Below are 13,755 nucleotides of genomic sequence, written 5' to 3'. Positions count from 1 at the left end.
CCATGTAGCTATATGGTACTTCTAATAACTTTAAACTTAAAAGGTCAAAGATAGTTTTATAACACATCCAGCCCTTCAGTTCTTTGTGTTTCCACCAAAACGTAAAGTTTTATTGAAAGGAGCACATATTTTCATCTTGTTCTCAGCCATGAAATATGTAATTATGAATTTCATATTTGCAGAAACATGCAGCCAAGAACAAAAAGCCTCTTGTGTTGCTTATTGATTTGGAAAATATGAGACAGGGATGAATTGCCAGGTTCTTTAGAAGGTGGGTCCATAGTATCAGGGGAGGGTGAGTACAGCATGTGGAGAGCGACCCCTATTAAAAAGAAATATGCATTCTTAAGTGTACATTGCTTAAAGAGCAGAGTCATTGGAAACCAAGTTTGTGATGAGAACATTGGTGTTTCTGTCTTGCACAGGATGAGGTCTATAGGATGTTCCTCATTTACAGTGTATTAGGGATAAATGAAATCATGTTCAGGGCATCCCAGCAAGGTAAGCTAGCAATAGAAAGTGCTGTCTGCATATGGCATCCTGTCTCCAATTCAACGGCCCCGTGAACTGCAGAATGAGTGCATCAGCCTGTTTCCACAGCCTTTTCCTTCAGGTGCGTTCTGTTGTCCACCTGAGCCAAGATTCTGGAAGTTTCTCTTCTGTGTCCCCTCTGCCCCACTCCAGATTCTATATAATTCATTTCAACCATACTGAGAACACTTCTCCCCACTCTCTGTGCCATTGCCAGGTCCAAGGCATAATCCAATCCTATATTGCCTAGATTATTGCCCTGCCCTGACTGGCTTCCTTGTTCTTGCCGTGTTGGTCCAGCCTGTCCTCAATTCAGAATTTTGTTTTTCATTGTGTGGAGACTGCCATGCCCTGCCCCCCTACCTCTCTTTTTGTCTCTCTGTTTTTCTCTCTCATACCCCACCTCCCTCTCCCCCCACCCCCGCGTATATGTGTGTGTGTGTGTGCCTGTGATTGTAGAATCAGGATGTGTCCAGTTTACTACAAAACCATCTATTAAGTATCAGTCCAGGGAGGCAGTGTCACCTGTAATATCAGTTTCAGTCTTTATGAATGGCTGTTTCCAAAGTGACAGCATACTCAGAGTAATAACTGTTTCACTTGCTTCACTGCTGTTTTAAGAGCAGAGATCTGACAGAGTCCCCACCAGTGCCCGTCAATGTGATTGCTAAAGAAAGCACCTTTCCTGGAAACATCTTTTCTTATTTTAGAGACGTGATTTCATGTAGCCCAGACTGTCCTGGAGCTAGGACTCTCTGAATTTAGCCCTGCACATGCTAGGATTACACAAAAGTTACCAGACCTGGATCATGGAAGATTCTGGTAGGAGAGCTGAAGGGCAGAGAAAGGAGTCCCTGGAGCTTCATAGAGCCAGTACTTCCTGCAAATAGATGATTGCACTTAGGCAGAACCTTGTAAGACATGCTTTTGTGTCTGTACTCCATCTGGCTCTGCTTGCCAGAGGCCTCATTTTCAAAATGACCTGGCAAGTTCAACTCGCCAAACTGGCTATGGGCTTGCAATCCATAAGTCTGGCATTTGTTATTGAACAATGATTAATTGGGAAGAGCACTTACTAATGTTGTCTTCCTTGGTATTTGGTTGTTTCAGGCACCACAGGTTGTTGGATTTGAGTGACTGGTCAATAAACGAGTTTTCATAGATTCTGGTTCTCATCATTTCAGTGGCTTTATTTGAGCATAATTGAGCACCACTTGCTGAGGAAACTCATTACTGTTTGTTTTTCTAACTATGCGTTTTTCTAGAATGTGTTTCTCTTAGTACCTTCAACATTACCCAAGAAAACATGACTCCCACATCGGGACCATTGGTTCAGTTTTGTTTTCTAATGTCAGACCTTGCCTCTCACTAAACATCCATGTTAGAGATTCAGTTTGTTGTATTTAATGAAAACAGGCCCTTTGATGGGTGCTCCTTCCTTGCTTTGAAGCAAGTTGTTTTGAAACAAGTTTCGAAGTTGTTGGTACATGTCTGAACTTGGAAAGCTACAGGCGTTGGAAAGCTACAGGCGTTGGAAAGCTACAGGCGTTGGAAAGCACTTTACACCCTGAAGCCTTGTTTTCCATCCTTTGCCCCATGTCATTAGTCCAGTCAATCTACGCTGTGGCAAGTAAGCTTTGTGAACCCACAGTGAAAGGTGAGGGAAGACTGCCAAGCCAGTAATTTGTGAAAAGAGCCCATTAACTGCCTCTGTGAGAACGAAATTATCCGTTAGGTTTTTACCATCACATACCTCAGAAGTGGAAAAACCGGGCATATCCCCTGGATTATAACACATTGTGGTAAAGAAGACATTTTGATTCTGGGTGAAGATGCTGGCTGGGCACAGAAACCAAATCTACCTCAGGAGAACTCTCTAGAACTTCAGTTCCATGCCCGAATCTCAGTGTCCTTTTTCTTTAGTGCTTAGGAAAAAGGATTCCCAACCAGCCTTGTCTGTCACCCATGTATAGTAATCTACCATGTGGGTAGATTGTGAAACAAGAAAAGCTCCTTGTCTCTTAATTAGCAGAAAGATGTTGATGGCATCTATAACATCAACATCTTTAGAGGGCTTTGGTGGGGAGTGTGGGTGGGGGTGAGTGAGTTTCTGCTTATTAGAAGTCCCTGCACATACATGATTGGTAAAAAAAGAAAAAAAAATTTGCCAGCTTCGCACATCCATAGGACAGATTCACTTAGAAATGCTCTGCCTGCTTCCTCAGGCTCAGCAGAGGCCATCCAGCCACCAGCCTGCTGCCTTAAAATCATTCTTGTTCCTCACTGAGTCCTTACAAAGGAAAGAATGATTAACTGTTCTCCCCTTCCCTCCCTTCCTGAGATACTCTTGAGAAGTTAAGTTTGTTGATCTTAGATCTGTAATGTTCTCCTAAGACCATGCTCTCTAGCCTGAGGGACAAAGGCATGGTCCCTGGCCTGATGTGCTGATGGGACCTGGCTAAGCTCTTAGGTCGTAGGTCAGGTCACTGGGGTACCCGCTGGGACTTTGACTCCACTTGCTCTTCCTTTGCTTTTGGCTACTGTGACAGGGTTAGTCTTTATGTTGATAAGCTTAGTCCTTGAGGTGATCGGCTTAGTCCTCGAAGTGATGGGCTTAGTTCTTGAAGTGATGGGCTTAGTTCTTGAAGTGATGGGTTATAGGATCAAATACAGGAATCTAACCAATGAGGGACTGAAACTTTCACAACTGACAAAACAAACGTTAATTTTTCAAATGATTACCATGGGTGTTTTGTTACAGCAGCACATAGCTGACTAACACAGTAGCATTCCAGTGTCATAGTCATTGCCATCCTGCCAGAGGAGCCTATTGCTAAGTCTAGGCTTCTGAGAGACAGGCTGTCTCTTCCCGCTCCTGTCACACACAAGGGAAGACTAATCTACACATGCTCTCTAGCTTTGCATAGGCACCTTGACTCAACTCCTGAAGCCCAGGCGTCTGATGGGGTCCCCTGTGCACTCCCCAAGTTCACCGCTATTTCTGAGTCCTTTCTATGTGAGATTCATCTGTCTGTAACCCCTGATTATAAATCACACTACATTCCTAGAAGAGCCGAGGTCTGCAGTTTGTAAATCATTGAATATTGAAGATATAAGTTTAGAAGAAGAATGAGATTAAACTCCAGAAGGCCACTGTCCCTCAGCTTGCTCTGCATCTCTGTGGCCACTAGAATTAGTTTAATTTTTTACTTGCTTTGCAAAAAATATTCTATCAGGTGTTTGATTTGTCATGCCAAAAGTAATCATTCCCACAGTCCTTTTTGGATGTAATACTGATTTTTTTTTCTTCAGCTACCAAAGTCAGTGAAATTTGTCTTAAAAAAATAGAGAGAGAGAGAGAGAGAGAGAGAGAGAGAGAGAGAGAGTGAGAGTGTGTGTGTGTAGGTCAGAGGACAGCTTGTAGGAGGTAGTTCTCTCCTTCCATCACGTGAATCCCAGTTATCAAACTCAGGTGGTCAGGCTTGGTAGAGGCATCTTTACTCCTGAGCCCAGCATGTTATGTCTTAACCAGGGGCAGGTATTGAGCATGTGTGTGTTGTGTGTCTGGACTCAGAGACTGGGCTTCAGGAGAGTGATGGACCATCTCAGACTATTCCTTGATTCTCTCAAGCAAAACATGTGACAGGGCACATGTGCTGTGTAGCCTGTAGGTTTGTACTTATCTGATGCCCTCTGTGAGACTGCCCTAAGGGATGAAATTTTCTACATTATGCAGCACCTCATCTGTCTTCCTCTGTATTGACACATCTAAACTGTGGTTGATGTTCCTGCCCTGACATTTCTTCCCACACTTGGCATTGCTTATAGCAGGAGGACAGACTTTGTAGTTAGTCAGATCTCAGGTGTTTTGTTTTAAGAAAGAGTCCCATGGGCTAGAGAGATGGTACAGTGGTAAAGTGCTTATTTTACAGGGGATTGTGAAGACCTTAATTTGAATGCCCAGAATCCAAACGAAAGTGCTGGTAACCTCACTGCTAGGAAGCAGAGCCAGGTAGAGTCTGTGAGCTCACTGGCCAGCCAGCATAACCCAAACAGTTAGCTCTGAGGTTCCTGAAAGACTATCTCAAAAACAATGTGAACTGTAGAGAAAGATACCAATGTGACCTCTGCCCTCTATACCTGCCCTCACTGGTCAGCACACACTTCCTCACATACTTGCACACACATACACAGCACAGGGAGAGGGAGGTATGAGTTTTACTATTGTACTGGCTGGTTCTGTGTGTCAACTTGACAGAGTCATCAAAGAAGGAGCCTCAGTTAAAGAAATGCCTCCATGGGTTGGGGATTTAGCTCAGTGGTAGAGCGCTTGCCTAGGAAGCGCAAGGCCCTGGGTTCGGTCCCCAGCTCCGGGAAAAAAAAAAAAAAAAAAAAAAAAAAAAAAAAAAAAAAAAAGGATTCATTTCATTGACATTTTGGGGTTGGGGATTTAGCTCAGTGGTAGAGCACTTGCCTAGGAAGCGCAAGGCCCTGGGTTCGGTCCCCAGCTCCGAAAAAAAGAACAAAAAAAAAAAAAAAGAAAAAGAAAAAGAAATGCCTCCATGAGATCCAGCTGTAAGGAATTTTCTCAATTTAGTGGTCATGGTATGTGTGTGTGTTGGGGCGTGGGGAGCCCATTGTGGGTAGTGCCATCCCTGAGCTGGTGTTCCTGGGTTCTATAAGAAGGCACATGAGCAAGCCAGGGAAGCAAGCCAGTAAGCAACACCTCTTCGTGGCCTTTGCATCAGCTCCTGCCTCCAGGGTCATGTCCTGCTTTCCTTCAAATGTGGACTATGATCTGGAAGTACAAGCCAAATAAACCCTTTCCTCCCCAACTTGCTTTTTGGTTATGGTGTTTTGTTGCAGCAATAGAAACCTGATTAAGACAGCTATGTAGCCCACATTGGACTTAAATTTTCATCCCCCTGCTTAAACTCCCCAAGTCCTGGGATGGCATGTGTGCACCACTATGTCTGGCTTTCAGCCCTTAGTTTAAGCCTTTACTTCCTAAGTGTATTGACAGTTAAGTGTCAAAAACCACCCCCTGAAGTTAAATGACAACCTTTTGTGTTCCTGCCACTCTTCTGTCACCACCAATGCAGCTTAGCAGGTCGCCTGAGGTATGACACATTCTGTGGCCCACAAAAGGCCTTACCTACATGGAGTAGACCCTTAGAAGATAACTCACCTTGCCACTCCCTTACTCTAGCCTAACCCTTTCTAAAACAAACACATGTAGCTTTCTACTACTTGCTTTCATGTTTGCTAAAACCAAAGCTGGTGATGAAGAGCCATCCCAGATGAGAATGTTTTCATCCTAATCAGGTAAAGATTTATTTGTTAGCATTTTCTGCTTTACTGACTTCCCTTAACTCCTGAGTGCTTAGCTTAGAGTAAATGTGCGTTTTGTGCTTATTATGGTGTAGCTTAACTTTGAAGATATCCACCTTAATTTAAAAAAAAACATTTAACAACATATTTAAACAAAAATTTGACTTTACATTTCCAAGTAAAGTTTTAAATTAGCTCGTGCTCAGAGTAAGAGAGTCTGAGCCCTTTAGCACGCCACCTAATTTAACCCTGCTGTGTAGCTGTATAATTGTACAATTGAATGAGATAAGAAGTAGAATCTCGGGAACCAGTGTTGGCAAGAAAGTTCAGACTGTTAATTAAATACAAATCAAACACAAAGCTTTGTTAGGAAAAAAGCAACCAAGGTTCAAAATCAAAGAGCAGAAATCCAAAATGTCGGTTTTGAATGCTGTGATTAAACCTGCCTCCGGCTCTGTTCATTAGGGGATCTGGCAGTGCCTTTTTGGCCAAGAGTCTGGGCTGGGAAAAAGCTGTGTTTAAATTGGCTGAGAGATGGCATGGAGTTATTATGCACTTTGCTTTTGTCTCAGAGGGGGTATAGTCTCTCGATTTTTTTCCTCTTTAAATTTTTACTCTGTGAGCATTTACAAAGAAACATCAACACTTCAGAAAGTCAGGAAATTATACCACCAGCCTGAGCCAGGCCGAGGGCAGAGCAGCCAACTGGTGTTGCTGAAGCTACTCTGCCACTGTTGAGTTCATCCCACGGACATCAGGCGAGGATGAAATGGCATACAACCTGAGGTCTGGAGCATGCTCATGTCTTAGGAGACCATCCTGGGCCCTTCTTAGAGACCCGTCAGGGGCCCTGGCTGAGTAGGTAGAATGAGTGAGGAAGGTGTACCAGCCTCCAGGAACCAGCTTTGAAGTTTGTGTTTGTGTTTGTGCACATGCACATGTGGGGACCAAGGAACAAGTTTGACTGACATTTTTCTGGTACCATCCACCCACCCTTCCTCCCTCCCTTCCTCCCTCCCTTCCTTCCTCCCTTCCTCCCTTCCTCCCTTCCTCCCTTCCTCCCTCCCTTCCTCCCTTCCTTCCTCCCTCCCTTCCTTCCTTCTTCCCTTCCTCCCTTCCTTCCTTCCTTCCTTCCTTCCTCCCTCCCTTCCTCCTTCCCTTCCTCTCTTCCTTCCTTCCTTCCTCCCTTCCTTCCTTCCTTCTTCCTTCCTCCCACCCTTCCTTCTTCCTTCCTCCTTCCTCCTTCTTCCTTCCTTCCTCCCTTCCTTCCTCCCTTCCTCCCTTCCTTCCTTCTTTCCTTCTTTCCTTCCTCCCTTCCTCCCTTCCTTCCTTCCTCCCTTCCTTCCTCCCTTCCTCCCTTCCTCCCTTCCTTCCTTCCTCCCTTCCTTCCTCCCTTCCTTCCTCCCTTCCTTCCTCCCTTCCTTCCTCCCTTCCTCCCTTCCTCCCTTCCTTCCTGCCTTCCTTCCTGCCTTCCTTCCTTCCTCCCTTCCTTCCTTCCTCCCTTCCTTCCTCCCTTCCTTCCTTCCTCTCTTCCTTCCTTCCTCTCTTCCTTCCTCCCTTCCTCCCTTCCTTCCTCCCTTCCTCCCTTTCTCCCTTCCTTCCTTCCTTCCTTCCTTCCTTCCTCTCTTCCTTCCTCCCTCCCTCCCTTCCTCCCTTCCTTCCTCCCTCCCTCCCTTCCTCCCTTCCTTCCTCCCTTCCTTCCTCCCTCCCTTCCTTCCTTCCTTCCTCCCTTCCTTCCTCCCTTCCTTCCTCCCTCCCTTCCTTCCTCCCTCCCTTCCTCCCTTCCTTCCTTCCTCCCTCCCTTCCTTCCTTCCTTCTTCCCTTCCTCCCTCCTTTCCTTCCTTCCTTCCTCCCTTCCTTCCTTCTTTCCTTCCTCCCACCCTTCCTTCTTCCTTCCTCCTTCTTCCTTCCTTCCTCCCTTTCTCCCTTCCTCCCTTCCTCCCTTCCTTCCTTCTTTCCTTCCTCCCTTCCTCCCTTCCTCCCTTCCTTCCTTCCTGCCTTCCTCCCTTCCTTCCTTCCTCCCTTCCTCCCTCCCTTCCTCCCTTCCTCCCTTCCTGCCTTCCTTCCTTCCTCCCTTCCTTCCTGCCTTCCTTCCTCCCTTCCTTCCTTCCTCCCTTCCTCCCTTCCTTCCTTCCTCCCTTCCTCCCTTCCTTTCTCCTTTCCTTCCTCCCTTCCTCCCTCCCTCCCTTCTTCTCTTCCTCCCTCCCTTCCTCCCTCCCTCCCTCCCTTCCTTCCTTCCTTCCTTTCTTTTTCTTTTTCTTATTTTGAAACAGGGTCTAGTGATCCCCAGAGATCTGTCCATTTCCTACATTGAGAATATAGGACCTGCTACCACATCTGGCCTTTTACATGGGTGTTAGGGATCGAACTCAGATCCTCACGCTTACAATTTACCAACCAGATCCTATGTTTATTGTTTTTATACAATACTACGCATTTTTATATCTTCACTGATCTTAAAAATGAGAGATTTACCAAAGAGCTGAAGCCTTAACAGGAAAGTAGTGATCCACACTTGTGAAGACTGAAACGTGTCTGGTGTCCTGGAGCAGCCCCGTCAGCCCGCCTGTGCCAGCCTGGTCTCTCAGTTTCCTTGAGCATGGGCACTGGCTATGGTGAGGCTCCCCTTTGGCTCCATCATAGTGTGGATGCAATGTGCACATTCCTCTTTCTCATACAGCCTAAAGGATGCACGTATGGAGCTCATGCTAAAGACTACATCACATATAATCACTTCTCAAGACCCCAGCTCTGAATGCCATTATCAGATTAAGTTTTCATACTCGTAATAATTTTAACACACGCCTGGGGGTTAAACTCCTACATGACTTTGTAGGAGTGACCAGTATTCAAAGCCTAACATAGAAATTCTAGGCAGAAACTGTGCCATAGACAGGTAAGCCAGCCGTTGCCAGAGAAGCAGACTCGGGAAAGGCTGCTAGGATAGGAATGTACTGTCATCCAGAAGCTGACAGGTAGTATCATCACTGGGGAAGGATTCACAGTCCTCAGTGTAGAGCAAATGGAATCTCTGCCCTAAACGATCCTGTTCTGCTCTCCTCTGCTCAGCATGGTCTGTTGCAATCTGGAAGTGGAGTTCTGAGGGTAAGACCAGTTTCTCAGCCACCTGGCACAGTCCCTTAATCTCCAGTCTCTATCATTAATAGCATTGATAAACATAACAAAGTTTGTAGTATTTCAAATGAACCATAGAGTTAGATCTATTAAAGTGGAAAGCCAGAGATGGTTTTCTCAAGGACTTTACGTTTTGAAGAGCTGAAAGTGAAAATCAGCCATCGATGAAACTAAAACTGGATAAAAAGATTACTTCAAAACACTCAGTATAGACTCAGGGTTAATGGAGAATCAGGAATACAGGAGACACTCACTCTGGGGATTAATTTCAGTGTTTGCTAGTGAGAAACCCTTAGTCACCTTAGACTGTTACCTGAATTATAAGGATGGTGCCCTGGTTAACTGTCAACTAGAAAGAACTGGAATTACCTGGCAAGAGAATCCCAATTAAGAAATTTTGTAGTTCAGAATGATGCCTGGGGGCATATCTGTAGGGGGTTGTCTTGATTATTAATTGAGAGGAAGACCCAGCTCACTGTTGGCATCCCCATTCCCTAGGCAAGTGGTCCTAAACTGCATGAGAAAACTGAACATAAGCCTGTCTTCCAACCAGCAAGCCACTCCTAGGTTCCTGTCTCACTTCTTTGACTGTGAACTGAGTTCCTTGGTTAGAGGTAATGGTCTGTTGAATAGCAGTCTGGTCTGCCTTCAAATTCCTATCTTGACTTCTCCCAGTGAGGGACTATGATTTGGATGTATAAGCCCAGTAAACCCTTTCTTCCTTTAGTTTGCTTTTGGACAAAGTGTATTATCACAGCAACAGGAAGGAAACAAAAACAGTCAGCTTGAGACTTACAGCACAATCAACTGGCTTCTCTTTTTTTTTCAGTTTTATTTGTCAATTTTAGGAGAGCCTAGAAATATGTACCTATATATGGATATGCATGACATATGCACATAGAACATTCCTCTGCATTCACCTGATTTGAAAGCTACTAAAATAACCTTTATTCCTTTTCTTTTACATGGTTAGGTTCCTTGAGGTGATTACAGAAAGAAATCACTTGAGGGACACTGTTCAAATTATACAGAATCTTTCAGAGAGATTTTATTACTCCATATGTAGTGGTTAATAAGACAAAGACTTTAATAAAATCTTGGTCACAAATCTTTTACTTTGCATACTTAGAGTGTGTTGCAGTTACTAGTAGGGAATTTTATTTATATTTGTGATATTGTCTTTTTCTAGGTATTAAAAATAATAATTACCTTAAATGTTTATGAGAATCATTAAAGATGCAGTATGTGATATGGACAGTTCTACTTGGCTTCCTTTGATTTTTATCAGCATGTGTTAATTATACATAATAATGGATTCAGTATACTATTTCATACATTATATGTCTTTAACGCAGTTGCCCCTCTACTATCTTTTCTCATTCCCCTCCCTTCCTACTGATCTTCCCATCTTGTCCTCTTCTGTTTTCATGTTTTTATTTAAATTACTTCATTAGGGTTTCTTACAGGAAACCGAGTGAGGTGTTATGTACAGGAGTACAGACTGCTTACCTGTGGCTGCACCACTGTGGAAATTTCTCTTCCTCCCCTAGAAACCCTTGGTTGTCTATACATGTGGTTACCATCTTGAACTTTTTGTTTGTTTTTGAAACACAGTCTCACTGTACAGCCCAGGGTAACCTGGGACTGGCTACCTCCTTCTACCTCTGCCTTCTGAGTCCTGGGAATCAGGAACACTAAGTGCAGCAGCATCCTATATACTCAGCTATATTTTAACTAAAACTCTTCAAACACATCTGCTGTATATAACACATGGAAATATGATTCTATCTACAGAGTCCATTACAATATCTAAAAATAAAAGCAGCCACCTTTTCTTCTTTTATAAAACTATTTTTATTTAAAACAATTTTAAATTTAAATATATTTTGATCATATTCTTTCCCACCCCCAAATCTGTCTAGATCCTCTCCTCCTTCCTACTCACCCAACTTTAAGTTCTTTCTTATAAAACAAACCCAAACACAATACAACAAAACTCCCAAAATCTAGAAAATAGAACACAGCATCACAATAAAAGAAATAAGACAAAAAAAAAAACCAAACTGTAACCAAATAAAAGTACATGAAAAATTGTGCTGCCCATTATTTGTTGGTTAATACTCCTAAACATTAGCTTTGCCCTGGAGCAGTTAATATGCCCAGTGTCATTTGCATTGAAGGAAATTGCTTTTCCTTCTCCTAACAGGTATAGATGACATTTTTACTATTAACGTTTACCCTAGTAGCTAGGCATACACTCATTTTTTTTTAAATATAACAAAGTATAAGATACAACAAAAACTATCAAATTAAAGTCAGACAAGACAGAACAGTAGATGGGAAAGATCTTAGGAGGACAACTTGTTCACATGCTCAGGAATCCCAGAAAAACACCAAACTGGAAGGCAGAACGTAAGCACAGAGGACCTGGTGCAGTCTTGTGCTGGCCCTGCCCCAGTCTCTGTGAATCATATGAGCTTTGCTGGTGTTGACTTAGAGAGCCTTGTTTTCTTGGTGTCCCTCCTGCTCCCTGGATCCTACTACATTCTTTCCACCTCCTCTTCTACAGAGGGTTCCTTGAGCTCTGAGGGGACGGCTTTTTGGGTTTTTTTTTGTTTGTTTGTTTGGGTTTGTTTGGTTAATAGCTTTATTGGAAATCAATTTTTTAAGTTTTAATTATACAAAGATTAAGAAATATTACAAATACTAAGAAAAGGTCCTTTAGCAATTTTGTTTTTTGGTTTAAAGAACTTACAGCTACTCCTGGTACCAATGTATAGGGGAATCTAAGGGAGTTTTTTGTTAAAACCAGCCAGGGATACACGTGCACGCACGCACACACACACACACACACACACACACACACACACACACACACACACACACCGAGAGAGAGAGACAGAGAGAGAGAATATGAATGAATATATGAATGAGAATGAATCAATCTTGATCTTTTCTCAAACAAACACACAGAAAAACCAACGAAATCAGCTCAAATAAAAATCTGGTTTAGTTTGAGAAACTTATAATTCAGCTGCTCCCCCTCAGAAGATCATTTCTTGTATGCAAAGCTTGGCTCCTTTTGGCCTCTTCTTTAAGAGAGGTACCACTGTATCTCAGTGCCTGGCTCTGCCTAAGTGCTTTGCCTCTGAACTGTCCTGAGCAATGGGGAAGGGGTGGGGACAGGCTGAGCAGCACATTCTCAGGCGTGGTCAGTGGTCACTACCAACTGTGCCAATACCTCTAGACAGGTCTTCCTGTGGTCAGTTTAGCTCTCTGATGTGTCCATTTGGTCATCACCAAGACCCGAGGGTCAGATGGTGACTTGCTGTCTGAGGCACAGTTGAGTAGAGATCCATGTGTTCTTTCCCTGTTGTGTGTTTCAGAGGCTGGAGCACAAGGAAGTGTTGGCCGGCTTGCTGTTCCTCGTGTTCCCGTTCATTCCAGCCAGCAACCTCTTCTTCAGGGTGGGCTTTGTGGTGGCCGAGAGAGTCCTGTACATGCCTAGGTAATTACCCTGACTGGTTGCACAAGCCCAAGGAGCTCCAGAGAGACAGTCCTGTGTAAGACAGTGCTGTCTTTCTGAGCCTTGGTGTCATTCCCTCAACCTGGGGAAGGTATGTGGGAACAGGTCTGCCATGCACTGTCGCTCTGAAAGGCTCATCTGTGGGGAAGGGTGGACCAGACCCTGTTTGCTTATGCCTGTGAGGTGAAAGCTTCACAGTTGGACAGAAATTATGACTTCCTGTATTTGGGACATAAGCGTCAGTGGCTTTCCATGCTGTCATTGTCCTAATGTGTTTTATAATAATAACTGTGATATCTTAACACTTGTTGAATTGCCTGACATTACTATGCTTAGTGTCTTCTTTATTCTCCCTTTTAATTTACAAAGCAGGAATTAATCTTTTAAAAGATTATCTCTGGGAGAAACGATTTTAAAATAACACAGGATGTTCAGCTGTGGCTTACACGTTGCTCAGTGTTGCAATGCTGCCCTTTGTTCTAGCTTGTGTGTCACCTTAGTCAGTGTCACTGTCCCAAGGCCGTTTGTCCAGATGCATGGAACATCACTGAATCACAGACAGTCTTGATCTGACAGTTACTAGTCATGTGACCTTGAACAAGGCATAACGCCTTTTTATATCAGACATTATCAATGTTAAGAGGGAGAACTTGGTGTTATGCACCTGTAGTCCCAGCACTTGGAAAGTATGGCAGGAAAATCAGGAGTTCAAGGTCACCCTTGACTAGAGTCAGTCTAGGGACATCTTTGTAGGACAGAAAATAAACCCTGCCTGTTCTGTAAGTTTCAGAATACCCCTTTGCTTTAGATGATCTGATTCAGATGAAAATAAAACTGCATAATAAAGAAAATGTCACTATTTCCCAGAGCAAGTGCCTGCCTCTGAGAACCAGCCTGGATTTACTTATGTCAAACTCAGTTAAGAGTCTAATATCATCCAGAAGGTGACTGTCCTTTCCTCTCAAGGCCCTGGCTTGGTGCCTCGCAGCACCCTCACTGAGGGATGCTCCCTCCTGCCAGTGACTGTGGTTGTAGATTGGGTCTAATGTTACTTATGTTAATTTGGTCCCCAAAATTACACAAGAATCAGCACATCCTGAATGTAAGATAGTAAGAGTCTCTGGCCCAAGTTGGCTGTGATTGGTAAATTAAGTTGCTGGTGGCCAATAGCTGGCCAGGGAACAGAGGTGGGACTTTGAGGATTCCCGGGCAAGTAATGCAGGACAGAGGAA

At 43.8% G+C, this 13,755-nt stretch overlaps 1 protein-coding gene across 6 annotated transcripts in view; it reads left to right on the top strand.

Moving 5' to 3' along the window:
• Tmtc1 (transmembrane O-mannosyltransferase targeting cadherins 1) overlaps positions 1-13,755 on the top strand; it is a 215,059-nt gene that overhangs the window by 121,574 nt on the left and 79,730 nt on the right. For all 6 annotated transcript variants that reach the window (XM_039108900.2, XM_039108899.2, XM_063286870.1 and 3 more), the window contains one exon: positions 12,384-12,505. In XM_039108900.2, coding sequence (XP_038964828.1) covers positions 12,384-12,505 — 122 coding nt within the window. The remainder of the gene's footprint in view (positions 1-12,383; positions 12,506-13,755) is intronic.

This window comes from Rattus norvegicus, chromosome 4 (genome assembly GCF_036323735.1).
Source record: "Rattus norvegicus strain BN/NHsdMcwi chromosome 4, GRCr8, whole genome shotgun sequence".
Classification (NCBI taxonomy): domain Eukaryota; kingdom Metazoa; phylum Chordata; class Mammalia; order Rodentia; family Muridae; genus Rattus; species Rattus norvegicus.
This window is presented reverse-complemented; position numbering and strand designations above follow the sequence as displayed.